This window comes from Epinephelus lanceolatus, chromosome 10 (genome assembly GCF_041903045.1).
Source record: "Epinephelus lanceolatus isolate andai-2023 chromosome 10, ASM4190304v1, whole genome shotgun sequence".
Classification (NCBI taxonomy): Eukaryota; Metazoa; Chordata; class Actinopteri; order Perciformes; family Serranidae; genus Epinephelus; species Epinephelus lanceolatus.
The window spans coordinates 31588593-31601654 of record NC_135743.1 but is presented as its reverse complement, the minus strand read 5'-3'; the positions used below and the strand labels follow the sequence as shown (position 1 = coordinate 31601654).

At 41.6% G+C, this 13062-nt stretch overlaps 1 protein-coding gene across 1 annotated transcript; it reads left to right on the top strand.

Annotated features, from left to right (window-relative positions):
• Positions 1-2111: 2111 nt before the first annotated feature.
• tbc1d31 (TBC1 domain family, member 31) lies at positions 2112-13023 on the top strand. The gene is made up of 23 exons (XM_033641257.2): positions 2112-2682; positions 3133-3273; positions 3576-3691; positions 3961-4139; positions 4358-4509; positions 4689-4848; positions 5048-5248; positions 5356-5529; positions 5623-5702; positions 6395-6541; positions 6730-6863; positions 7211-7344; positions 7470-7649; positions 7746-7978; positions 8116-8188; positions 8369-8448; positions 8553-8688; positions 9545-9637; positions 10003-10131; positions 10335-10529; positions 10833-10896; positions 11000-11203; positions 11430-13023. The coding sequence occupies exons 1-23, from the start codon at positions 2612-2614 to the stop codon at positions 11582-11584; spliced, it is 3231 nt and encodes a 1076-aa protein (XP_033497148.1). The 5' UTR covers positions 2112-2611; the 3' UTR covers positions 11585-13023.
• The last annotated feature ends 39 nt before the right edge of the window (positions 13024-13062 follow it).

The following is a 13062-nucleotide window of genomic DNA, read 5'->3' as shown; positions in this document are numbered from 1 at the left end:
AACATTATACGCTGTAATACTGTGTACTCCCAAAGGATGTCTCTTAAGAGGGGTTGTTGTTACTGTTTTTGCTCAGCCACTTTATTTTCAGGGTGTAGTGTAACCACTAGAGAGCAGCCACGATTCACTGAAATGTGTTGCTTTTCACCTGAGTTATTGTTTGAGTGTATTTCCCCCTCTAAAGGTGTGTTATTTATCTCCCTCAGTGTGTTAGCTATGGTGGTTTCCTCTATGTGGCCTTGACACCACAGGAGACTCCTTCCTGGCTGGAGATCACCATGGCAACATGTCTTTGACATCACTAGAAACAGGAGACAGTTGTTTATCACTATTTTATAACAAGGATTTGCTTTACATTAGTCAGCCTCATGGGAATTATGACAAATATTGTGGTCCAGTTATTGTCATTACTATAGCCACATTTCTTATCAATACTAGCCATGGCCATTTTATGTCAACATGTCCGTTCTTCCACTTGGTTGATTTCTGTACAGTCAGTCAGTTCAGACCACCTGAAAATTGATTTAGATTTCTACGTGGTGGAAGAGTTTCAGCTTTTCTTTGTTTTATTTCACAGTAAAATAAATATATTTGGGTTTTGGACTGTCACCTGACCAAACAAGCAAAGTGTTTTTCACCATATTCTGACATTTATAAAACAAGTGATTAATGACAAAAAATACTTGGCAGATTAATTGGTTATGTTTGTGTCACAGTAGTTAGTGTCAGCCCTATTTGAATATTGTACATACAGTCACACTGATTCTCAACCAGCCACACTGGGACATGACTGGCTGAGCTCTCCTGACGTGAGGGAAGAAAATTAAAGTGTTGCATGAAGGAAACGTGGTTAGTTTGATAAATATGCTCACAGACTTGCTCATGCTTTCAATAAACAAGTTATATTTTAAAAAAAGAAACATCAACTGCAACAGTGTTTCTTGTGTTAGCAAAAGGGAGGTGAGGGGTGTACCTCTCTCTCTTCTTGTCTCAGCTTATTCATCCCCCAAAGGAAAGCCTTGGCCCCAGTTGTAACCTCCTCCCCCCTGCGCCTGGGCAGCTGGTCTGTTGAGAGGGACTCCAAAACCTGACACCCCTCCCCTCCTGTTGGGGAACAACCGATACTGAACATACCGAACTGAGCCCAGATGTAGATCACTGACATGATCAGTTGGATCATCAGCAGCTGATAACAACAACATGAACAACAATATATGAATCCAGCCAAACACCATCAACAAGACAGCTGCGTGAAAATGCGTGAAAATGTTTGTAAAAAAAAAAGAGAGAGAGAGAGAAAGGAAGAGAAGAATGGCAGGGGGCCCACAGAATTTGGTGCCACTCCCCTGACACCCAGTGGTGATTACTGAGAAACATTACATTTTAGCTAGAGTCATGTCAAATTACCTGCAGTTCATTTATTTTGAAGAGTATCATTATTATATCAAACTATATCGTGTAGGATAATTAATAATTTGAAGGGAAAGTGTTAGAAACTGATGTTTATTGTCTCGCAGCAACATATTTTGGTTTTGCTTTTCATTATTACAGTACTTAATGTGAAATTTGCAAGTGCTCCCGCTGGACCATCCAGAGGCAGCTAGTGACACAACAGGCGTGTCAGACTGATGCTACGTTTCACTTTTCTTATTACAGCAGCCACCTGTGGAGACTGAGGGTCGAGCCAGTGAAGTGAAGAATGGAGTTGATGTAAATAAGAGGAAGTATAGCTCAATGATTACTGAGAAACAATACTAAGGCAAATTATATTACGACAGAAGCAAAGGTCACAATATGAGATAGATTTTTTTGTTTGTTCTGCTTATTTTTCATTCATTATATTATATATTAATATATTAATTTACACAACTGGACATTGTTTCATTGTCTTAGAGACCTCTAATAACTCTGTGTGCTCAGTGAATGAAGGTGATAGTGTGCTCAGTGAATGAAGGTGATAAGATCATTACTCTGAGAGCATTCAGTTCATGTTGGGTTGAAAAAGCACTAAAGTTATGCATCTAATTAATATTCCTTTTTTTTTCTCTCTTCAAAGATATTTTTTGGGCCATTTTGCCTTTAATGGACAGGACAGGGGGGGGGGGGGGGGGGGGGATGTGCAGCTAAGGGCCACAGGCCACATTTCCAACAAGATATCTCTGCGGGCCATGTATCATAATTTAGCAGTTTAGTCAAAAAGGTTTTGAACTACAACTCCCACAATGCACGCCTCTGTTTACCATGTACGTCAGTTCCGGGCGACAGAATAACCGTCCCCAAAACAAGAAAAAATTTTTTCCTGAAACTGAAGTTGAAGAACTATGTTCGTGTAGAGTCTGATACGCTTTAAGGGGACATTTTAGCTCTGACTAACAGTAAATGGCGCTGAGCTTTACGGCTTCTTTGGCTGTAACTTATAACTAAATATAAGGTTACTGAATGTTGCGCTTTCAAATTTCGCGCTGTTCGCTCCGCCTTTAAAGAGATTAGCCGGCTAGCTTGTTAGCTAGCGTTAGCCATGTTACTTTGAACTGGAGCAGCAACATTAAGTAAGGAGGATATTCTCCTGTTTTGTATAAGTATGCTCTGAGTTTCTACAGACGTCTATAAAATGGAGGTGACGGACATTGGAAACAAAGAGGAGGGGAAAGTCTGGCATCGAAAACCAACAGCAGGCAAAAGGTAGGACTGAAAGGATGCTGATTAGTTGTCTTGTGCACCAGATGCTGCAGGAGTGACACATTTGACTGGACTGTGCTGGAAGATGTTTCTGTAACTTATAAATCTGAGCCTGAAATAACATTGTTCCAATGTAGTTATGTACAGTCCCGCTTGTTGCACCCATCGTACATTCATACAAATATGAACTGTAAACACCTGAATGACACACACTCTATATGTAACATTATACGCTGAAATACTGTGTACTCCCAAAGGATGTCTCTTTAAAAGGGGTAATTGTTACTGCTTTTGTTCATCCACTTTATTTTCAGGGTGTAGTGTAACCACTAGAGAGCAGCCACGATTCACTGAAATGTGTTGCTTCTCACCTGAATTGGTGTTTGAGTGTATTTCCCTGTATATATGTCTATGGTATTTCTCCCTCTAAGGTGTGTTATTTATTTTCCTCAGTGTGTTAGTGACGGTGGTCCGCACTACTCACCAAGCCAAGACTGTGCGTTTCCTCCATGTGGCCTTTGACACCACAGGAGACTCCTTCCTGGCTGGAGATCACCATGGCAACATCTATGTCTTTGACATCACTAGAAACAGGTGACAGACTGTGCTCAAAAGCCCTAAAAATAATAAGTGGTTGTTTATCACTATTTTGTTACAAGGATTTGCTTTACATTAGTCAGCCTCATGGGAATTATGACAAATATTGTGGTCCAGTTATTGTCATTACTATGGCCACATTTCTTATCAATACTAGCCATGGCCATTTTATGTCAACATGTCCGTTCTTCCACCTGAATATGGTCTATTTATTGCAAAAAAATACTTTTATCTTGGTCCCAAATATTCTTTTCAGGGTCACAGACATGACATTTTCAATTGCTTATTTTCTGGAGCAGGTTTCGTCTGGTGCAGAAGACCGGACAGGCCTGCACTGCTCTGGCATTTAGCCTCCGCAGGACCACAGAGTTCCTTGTGGCCCTGGCTGACTACACCATCAAGTGCTTTGACAAAGGTAAGATGAACACATCCACACATTGCTTTATTCTTTTAATGGTTAGAGTGTACTCTGTTTGTTTAATTCCTAGGACTTACAGGATTCATACAAGTTGATTTTTCAGTGGTACTTGTTTCTTTTAAAGCAAGTGCCACTGCTTTCAGACACAAAGCAGGTGGTCAGTTTGATAGTAAGCCAGGAAGGAGTGTGTCACCTGATTTTGTCCATCACTCACCATCAATTTAACCATAAATTAACTTGTTGTCTACCTCTGTTTATTTGCACAGACACAAAGCAGCTGGTCAGCTGGATGCGGGGTCACGAGGGAGCAGTGTCATCCATTTCTGTCCACAGCTCAGGTCGCTATGCCATCACCACATCCTCAGACACGGCTCAGCTCTGGGACCTGGACACCTTCCAGAGGAAGAGGAAGCTCAACATAAGACAGTCTGTTGGCATTCAGAGGGTAAACATCCAGAATGAAAGCGACATTTACAAATATTAGTTTGACCAAATCATGAAGTTAAATATTCATCACTCATTCATTCGGACTGACATAGTTTGTAAGAGTGCTTTTTTGGAATTTGTTTAATTTTAAGCTGTTAAGACTTAATGTCCAGTAAATTTAATTATTCTGTTTCTTTTCACTTTTGTCATGGTCATGGCACACTGTTTGTGTTGCAGGTGTTTTTCCTGCCTCTCAGTAACATCATCCTCAGCTGTTTCAGTGATGACTCCATCTTTGCTTGGGAGAGCGACACCCTGTTCTGCAAATACCAGCTTCCTGTCCCTGACTGCGGTCCCAAAATCTCCTATAAGGCCTTCGCTGTCACACGGTGGGTCACTCACTTAAAAGCCTAACTAGCTCAGTGATTTTATGGTTTTCCAGTGTAGTTCTTCATGACTACATTTCCCACCTTTGGCCTCTAAACACTTCATAAACACAATAAAAGTTAAAGTAAACAGGGATCACAAGGCTTCATCAAACACTGATACTCCTGACTTGTGTTGGCAGTGATGGTAAGAGCCTTGCTGCTGGTGGGCGCTCCAACCTGCTGCACCTGTGGTGTCTAGACAGCAAACAGCTGGTCAGGGTGATTCAGATGCCCACGCAGGTCCGAACCGTGCGACAGCTGGAATTCCTGCCCGACAGCTTTGACGGAGGAGCCAGCCAGGTACACGGATCGCAAGACTCCCCATCTCTTCGGTTCTCCTGCTATGTGATCTTGTTTTAAACATCTTTGATGTCATTTGCCTGGAAGAGGTCCTGTCTGTGTATCTATGAATGTTAAAAAGCCTGTAGTCTGTTTCTGTTTGGCTGCAGTAAGCATGTGCGCCCTGTGTGTTTTTTTTTTGTTTTTTTTGTCTCTATAGACACTAGGTGTATTGAGCCAGGATGGCGTCATGCGTTTCATCAACATTCATACCTGCAAGCTGCTTTTCCACATGGGTTCCCACGACGACGCCATCACCACAGTGGCAGTCAGCCCTAACGGCCGACATGTTGTGGCCATTATGGATAACGGCAGCATCAACATCTACAGTGTTCAGAGTCTCACACAGGAATTAAACAAGGTGACAGTAGGTTGTGATTTTCAAGGTTCAAGATTTGTCTTATTTGTAGATAATAAGATATTGATCTGTAGGTGTATTAATATTGTGCGTGTGTGTCCCTCACCCAGCCTCCTCCCTCCCAGGTGGCAGTTGTCACTGGTGGTGAAGCTGATCAGGACTCATCTAATCTTAAGGTCAAGGTCAGGTCAGAGGTCATTCAGAGACCAGCCAAGAGCTCGGGTAGACGAACACAGGTGAAGATACTTAGACCCCCTGCTGGGTCTACAGCTGACAATAAAGAGGTGAGAACAACAGACAAAGCATTTTCCTTCCCCTGACAAGATGCAGTATTTGAGTAATTTCATAGAGTTCATAGTTTTTATGTCTACCAACAGAATGACCTACCTGCTGGTCTGAATAAGAAGAGACTGGTGGCTATGCTCAAGGCCTTTGGAGAATATCCTGCTAAATACAGGTACAGATTACTTTTACTAGACTTTTAACATGTACTTTGTAAGTTTTAAATCTAATTTAAAGACACACCTTTTTTCACTTGCTTTTAGTTCAGTCTGTCTAAGGCTGACCAAAGGTGTTTGCCAGGTCTCCTCTTAATGTTTTTGTTCTAAAGCCCTTGTGATGCTTTTTAATCCGTTGTTGGTTTAATTCAATTTCCCCTAATTTCCCATTTTATTACTTAAACTTTGATTTTGTCATGCTAGTTGGTGTTTTTTTGTGTTTTTATTGTATTACACTATGTATTTTTGCTTTTTGTGCACCTTTATTTCTTAAATGACACCGGTATTGAGGCAGATAATCTGTTTGCACTGGAAACCACTGTGGGGCAACATCTGTTGTTTTTAAATGTGCTATATAAATAAAGGATTCAAGTAGAATTTATTGTCACATGCAGCAGACACTACAGTGAAATTGAGTTGCCCAGATCCACCAACTGTGCACATAAAAACAGTTTACATTTGAATAAATACACAATAAAAAATAAAAGCTCCAATACACAATAGGAAAATCTTCATCAATTAAACTACTTAATTCAAATAAAACTGTGTGCAAAAATGCCAGCAGGGGTTATCTTATCTGTTGTAAGTTTATAACCACTAAATTGTTTTAACTTGAAGATTTTTACGGTTCATTTATGTGTCTGTGTTGCAGGATGTTTGTATGGCGGTCTTTGTTGTGTCTCCCCGAGAACCATGCAGCTTACAGCAGTCTGACTGATAAAGGCCTGCATTCAGCCTACCTTACTCTGCACGATAAATACCCAATAAAAAGTCACAAGCTGCAAAGGGGACTGCAGAGGTACTCTCTCTCTCTCTCTCTCCCTCTCTCTCTCTCTCTCCCTCTCACACACACACACACACACATAAACACGCAAATGCAACTTAGTATTTTCTTATTTCTGCAGAATTCTGTTTTTTTTTTTATCTATTTTAAAATCTCATGATGTTCAACAAATCCATTATTTGGTTGTTTCCTTTGCTCTGCAGGGTTTTGTCTGCCTTAGCTCACTGGGCAGCTATCTTTGGAGAGGCAGAGTACCTTCCTCTGATAGCCTTCCCTTTCGTCAAGCTCTTCCAGAACAACCCAATGCTGTGCTTTGAGGTGGTGGCCACTGTCATAGGTACTTTATGGTTGTAATTATAAAATGCCATTTTCCCAAGACATAAAACATCATGTAAATATTTGAAATTTAAACTAAACGATTTTGAATATTTTCCAATGTTTTGGGCTACTGCTGAGTCCAGAATCTTTAATTACTACAAGTTTTGAGCACTGAAAATGGCAGCGCGACATTCATACACATAAAACCAAACAACACTGCTTCTCTGTGTTCCCAACCAAAGTCTAAGACTTGTAAAGGATTTGGAACTATTTTTATTTCTCAAACTTATTTTAAGTTTTTCAATTGTGGCTCTATTAGGTATCTATCGTCAGTCTGTTAAATAACTCTGATGTTTGGTTGTACAGTGAATTGGTGTCAGCATTGGTTCGAGTACTTCCCCAACCCTCCTCTGAACATCCTGAGCATGGTGGAGAATGTTCTGGCTCATCATGACAAAGAGCTGCTGCAGCACCTGGTGGACTGTGGCATCACCTCACAGGTAACAGCGGTACACAGCTACACACAGCTGGAGGAGAGCGGTAGTCAGACAGGCTGTCCTGGAGTTCAGTGTTTCACTCCCATGAGATGTTAAGATTTTATTATATATCTCTGTATCTGTCCCAGCTCTATGTGTGGCCCCTGCTGGAGACCTTGTTCTCAGAGGTTTTGACTCGTGATGAGTGGCTCAGACTCTTTGACAACATCTTCTCCAATCATCCTTCGTTCTTGCTCATGGCCTGTGTGGCCTACATCACCTGCTGCCGTGAGCCTCTTCTGCTCTGCTCCCAGAAACAGGACTTTGAGGTCTAACTACCCTCTGAAAATACAGTCAGCCTAACAGTCAGTCTATTATTGTTTCTGTCTCGCCTTTCTTAAATCTGCTGTTTCTTTTCCACTCAGTATTTTTTCCACCACCGTAACAACCTGGATGTGGGAGCCATGATAAAGGAAGCCTACCGGCTCATGGGCAGCACACCAGCTGACATCCATCCCAGGACTATGCTCTCTGATTTTATAGCACTGACCAAAGGCCAGTACCCTGTGTTCAACCACTACCCTGAATTCATAGTGGAGTACCAGAGTAGGGAGAGGGAGAAGATACGACTGCAGGAGATGGAGTATCTCCGTGAGAGGTGATATTACAGAGAGGTTATGGACAGTGTTAAGAAGATATGCATATTTAATTAGCTAAAAGAAGTGTTTTATCATACATTTCAAAGTCATTCATGAGAAAAGATGCAACAGATGAAATTTGTGTTTATCTTATCAGGCAGGAGGTGTCAGCCCTGCGTGCAGATTTTGTGCGTCGCCAAGCTGAAGAGGAGGCCTACTATGCACAACAGGTAGATATGTTTTTTTAAGTAATTTTAGGAATACATTTTGTTGTAATGTATTTTGGTTGTTGTTGTTGTTGTTGTTGTTGTTGTTGTTTTTTTTTTGGCTTGCTCAGATAGTTTGTATGTGTAAAACATGCCTGAAATGGAAATGAAGTGACCTGAATACTTTGATTTATTTAAACAAAGGAGCTGCTGCAGAAGGCAGAGGAGCAGCGCAGAAACATCCTGGCACAAGAAGAGGAAAAACTAACACAGCAGAGAGCAAAGTAAAAGCTCGAGACACTTCACATCTCTGTGGTTAAGTTATGAGAAATACAAGAATGATGTGATTTAGCAGAGTGGGTTGCTGACACTGCTCTGTCCTCTGCAGGTTGGCAGCCATGAAGAGGGAGCTGAAGGTGAAGGAGTTGCAGCTGCTGGATGCAACTAAACGACGTTTCCTCAAACACCAGCAGGACCTGAGAGCCTCACAGGTCCGAAGACTAGAGCAGGAGATCAGTAAAAAGGTAAACTGATGATTAAGATTAATGGTAATCCTTTTATATAAAGGAGCCCACATTAGGAGATCCGGGGCTGTAATCCTAACCTCCACTGGTCAAAGTTTATCATAGTTAATGTGCCTCTGTTTGTTGAAATTATCAGTTATTTTTCTATGGCTATGGACTTAAAGGAATACTTCATTCCCCCAAATAAACATTTATATATCAGTAACTGATTCCTTGTTATGCTGAATTTGTGGAGAAAACTGTTTTTGTTGCATGCCTCCATGGTGATCAATGAATCCAAACACAGAGGAAATTCTTGATGGACTGAAGTGAGACAGGTCTGCATTTAACAACAGCAAAACTATTTTAAAACATCTTTTTACAAACTCACACACAAGTCGTGCAATACAAACAAAGTTTCATTTATCCAGTTGAATGCTCAGTACCTCCCAAACAAACAGCCCGTTCTGATGGGGCGCTGAACAGGAAGTGGAATTCAGCTATGCTCTCTTCAAAGCCAGACTACATCGACAAAAACAGTAATTTTATCTTGCTGAACATGAGAGCTGCTGGTCTACTGCTGCCTTGATCATTTAGTTTGTGTTACTGTGTGACTTTGGTGGATCCAAACTAACTCTTTAAAACAAGAAAGTAACACAGTAGCACCACCAAACTGATGGTGGCAGTGATAGACCAGCAGCTCCTGTAGTTAGTAAGGTAAAGTTACTGTTTATGTGAATGTTTATGTGAGTCTGGCATTGAATACAGCGTAGATACGTTTCATTTTCTGTTAAGTTAACATGCAGTGAGTGGTTTTCCTTTAATTACCTTCAGTTTTGAGCACTAACCCAACAGTAACTTTTATGTTGTGCTACAGATGGATCTGCGGGAGCAAGAAACAGCTGCTGCAGTCCAGGATCTAGAAGTCCGACAGATGGAGCTGGAGGCTCAGAGGAGACGACTTGAACAGGTGATGAACAGCATGCATGCAACCTTATTTCCTTCCTTTCTTCCAGCTTCCTCTTTTGATTCATTTCTCCCTTCCTTCCTCTCTCTCTCTGTGTGACAATTTTTCCCCCGGTGATGACTCTTCTAAACCTAGAGCATATTTTGCTGTAGAAATGCCTGGAAGCATAAAACATGCTTTCTCACTGGACACTGAATAGATCAAAATGTCTGATTATCAAACACAGATCAGCCTGTAAGTTTTCTGCATTAAGAGTCTTACAGTCAAACACAGAGATTCATCAAACAAGAAATAATTAGCTGATGTGATAGTCTAATAATTTTGAGTCTGATGGGCTCTGTTTGTTTTTCCACAACCATATCCCTCAGCACCTGTTTAAGGAGCAGGAGCGCATGGGACGGGAGGTTGAGGAGGAGGTGGAGATGAGGATGAGGAGGGCAGAAAGAGAGGAGGAGCGCTTCACGGAGCTGCTACAAAGCACAGAGACAAACATGCAGGTTAGTGGTACATTCCAGAGTGGAGCCAATGTAAAATTATCAACATATGTCAGCACACGATCTGGATGCACTCGTAAATCTATCTGACGTCACTTTACAAGAAATTATCAAAGCCACACATGCATGTAGACTCTGATTTTGGCACAGGTGCCGGTGACCTTCTCCTCTTGTATTCTAAACTTTCTCAACACACACACACACAGGCCCTGGAGGAGTCCCTGGCGGAGGCGTGCCAGCTGGGCTTGGAGTCGGACTGGCAGAGAGAGGTGGCAGAGCGCCTGCAGCAGGTCGATGCCGAGCAGGAGAGGAAGAGGGAGAGACTGGCAGAGCTTCACAGGCAAACTCTGGCAGAGGAGGAGAGACTGGCTGACACCCTGAGAGATGTGGCAGGAAGGAAGGTGAGAACAACAAGAGTGTGTTTGTCAACACATCAACTTACATGATGTATTGGCTCGTCTACATAAAGTTATTATAACTTAATTTACGGGCCTTTCTGTTACCTTTACAATCAGTGTTACGGAACAGCTCGTAAAAATGAAAAATGCTATTTGTTTTTCCTCACTAAGAAACATCACAACTGACCATCAGTGTCTGAAATACTAAGTATTTTAAGCTTCACTGAAGACAAACTGTGGGATCTGGAAAATAAGCTGTTTGTTTACTGTTAACCAGTTAGCCAGTAAGAACTTGTTAATTTGCAGTGGGATGAAGTGATGAGTACCAGAGCCCAGTTACAGGAGCAGCAACAGCCTTCAGCAGACACAGGTTATTATTCAACACACACATTCACATTTTGTTTGTGGCCTTTTAGCTAAACTGTCCATCATCCAGATGCCTATTTAATGCTACAGTGTTTGCATTGTGTCAGACGGTGAGAGACAGACGGGGGTGAGGTCACCTTGTTCGACCAAAGGACTTCCTCAGAGACCCAGTGCCAACTCTGTTGTTAATGTTGGGACCAGTGCTGCAGGTCCAGCAGTCAGACTCGACTCTGCCCCCTCCCCAAAGCAGACAGGAGCCAACATGGTGTGTCTGAACAGTAGCTCACCTTCAGAGAGCACCTCCACCAACTGTAAGTCATTGTAGATATACCGAAGGCTACAAAAAGTGTTTTTTTTTTTTTGTTGTTGTTGTTGTTGTTGTTTGTTTTTAAAAAGTGAAGATAAAGTTGAATTTGTATCTGTTGAGACTGGGACTAATCAATTCATCTATTAACTGTCGCAGCTCTACACCCCTATTATCTTGAGTTTCTGTCTCAGTGACGTTGCTGTATGTCCTTTTTTCTTTGCTTTCTCCAGTTTCCCTGGACCGAGGCCGGGCCCAGCTGGACAGCAGTGAGAGACAGCTACTGAAGGAAATCAGAGAACTGAGACAGAAGCTGGCGGCCAGAGCCAGAGAGGGCAGCTCAGCCTCCTCACAGTCTGTCCACACACTGTCCTCTGTCTCACAGTGACCACAAACTGTTCTTTGTCTCCGTACTGTCAGAAAAACATATGCTTGTCTCAATTGAGCTACACAGACAGAAACAGTGACTCAGACTGAGGAGCACACTGGCTAGCTGCTATCTGTTAGTGCTTATATACCATTCTTTAAACAACAGACTATTAAAACAACCAGACTCAAACATGTTAACTGTACATCATCAGCCACTGTCTCATGAAAACCCATGTCTTGTAAAGATTGTTCACCCCATACATATTTTTCCTCTTGGCTGTAGCGCTGTTTATCAAATTAGATTATTTTGTTGTGAGTTGCAGTGTTAGAGATATTGCTCATAGAGATGTCTGCCCTCTCTCAAATATAATGAAACTAGATGGCACTCAGCTCGTGGTGCTCAAAGCTCCAACAAACAACAAAAACATATCTCTTTCCAGAAATCATGACCCACTTACTCAAGATAACCCACAGACCTTGTTGTGAGCAATTTCATGTAGGAACTATTTTCTTTCCACCAAACTGCACCCGCCAACCATATCACTGTGCAGAAGGAAGCATGCATCTACTAATGGATGAAAGGCTTGTGCTCCTGACACCACAAGATGTAAACAATAATGGCGCCCTTCTAAGCTGAGCTGTAACATTGCAGTAGATGTATGCCTCCTTCAGGGCAGTGATATGGTTGGCAGGTGTTGTAAAATAGTTCCTACATGAAACTGCTTATAAGATCTGTACACCAGGTCAGGATTTCTGGAAAGAGACATTACTGTATTTTCTTGGCGCTCTGAGCACCAAAACCGAGTGCCATCTAGTTCCATTATATATATAGAAGGCACACATCTCAACGACAACTCGCATAAAAAAAATCTAGATAGATAAATAGCACCACAGGTAGGAGGATTTTGGGGTGAACTATCCCTTTAAGACTTTTTTGACTCTGTTTACTTCATGTGATGTGCACATGATTGTTCAGGTTGTGTCACCACTCTTAGATCCAAGTCATTTATCATTCAGTGGGTTCTCTAAGAATATCCCAACAAGCACCAAACGTTTCATTCATTTATACTCAGTTCTGTCCTTGGCCACTGCACACACCGACGATGGCCAGGACCATGAAACAGCTAGTTTTGTATCATCACAGTCCATCTGAAGGTGAACATCACTCTGTGTTACCACAGTGACAAACATAACTGTAGGTACAATGTCTGTTAGTTCAGTAGTGTCTACAGTGCAGTATAACATCTTGTAGCCATGGTACACACAAACTATTATATCTCCGAATTCGTTGTCATAGCATCTTCCATTTAATGTTCAGTTTCCCACTTTATATTTATGGTTGTTATTTTGTAAATATTTTCACTGGTGCTCCATTTAAAATTTTTATTCCTGTGAATTTTATATGATTTTGTGTTATTTAAAACTGGGTTTGGATAAAATGTTTTTTAAATATCCTGATTCAGCGTTCTGTTTCATTCTGCCTTAGATATACATGCA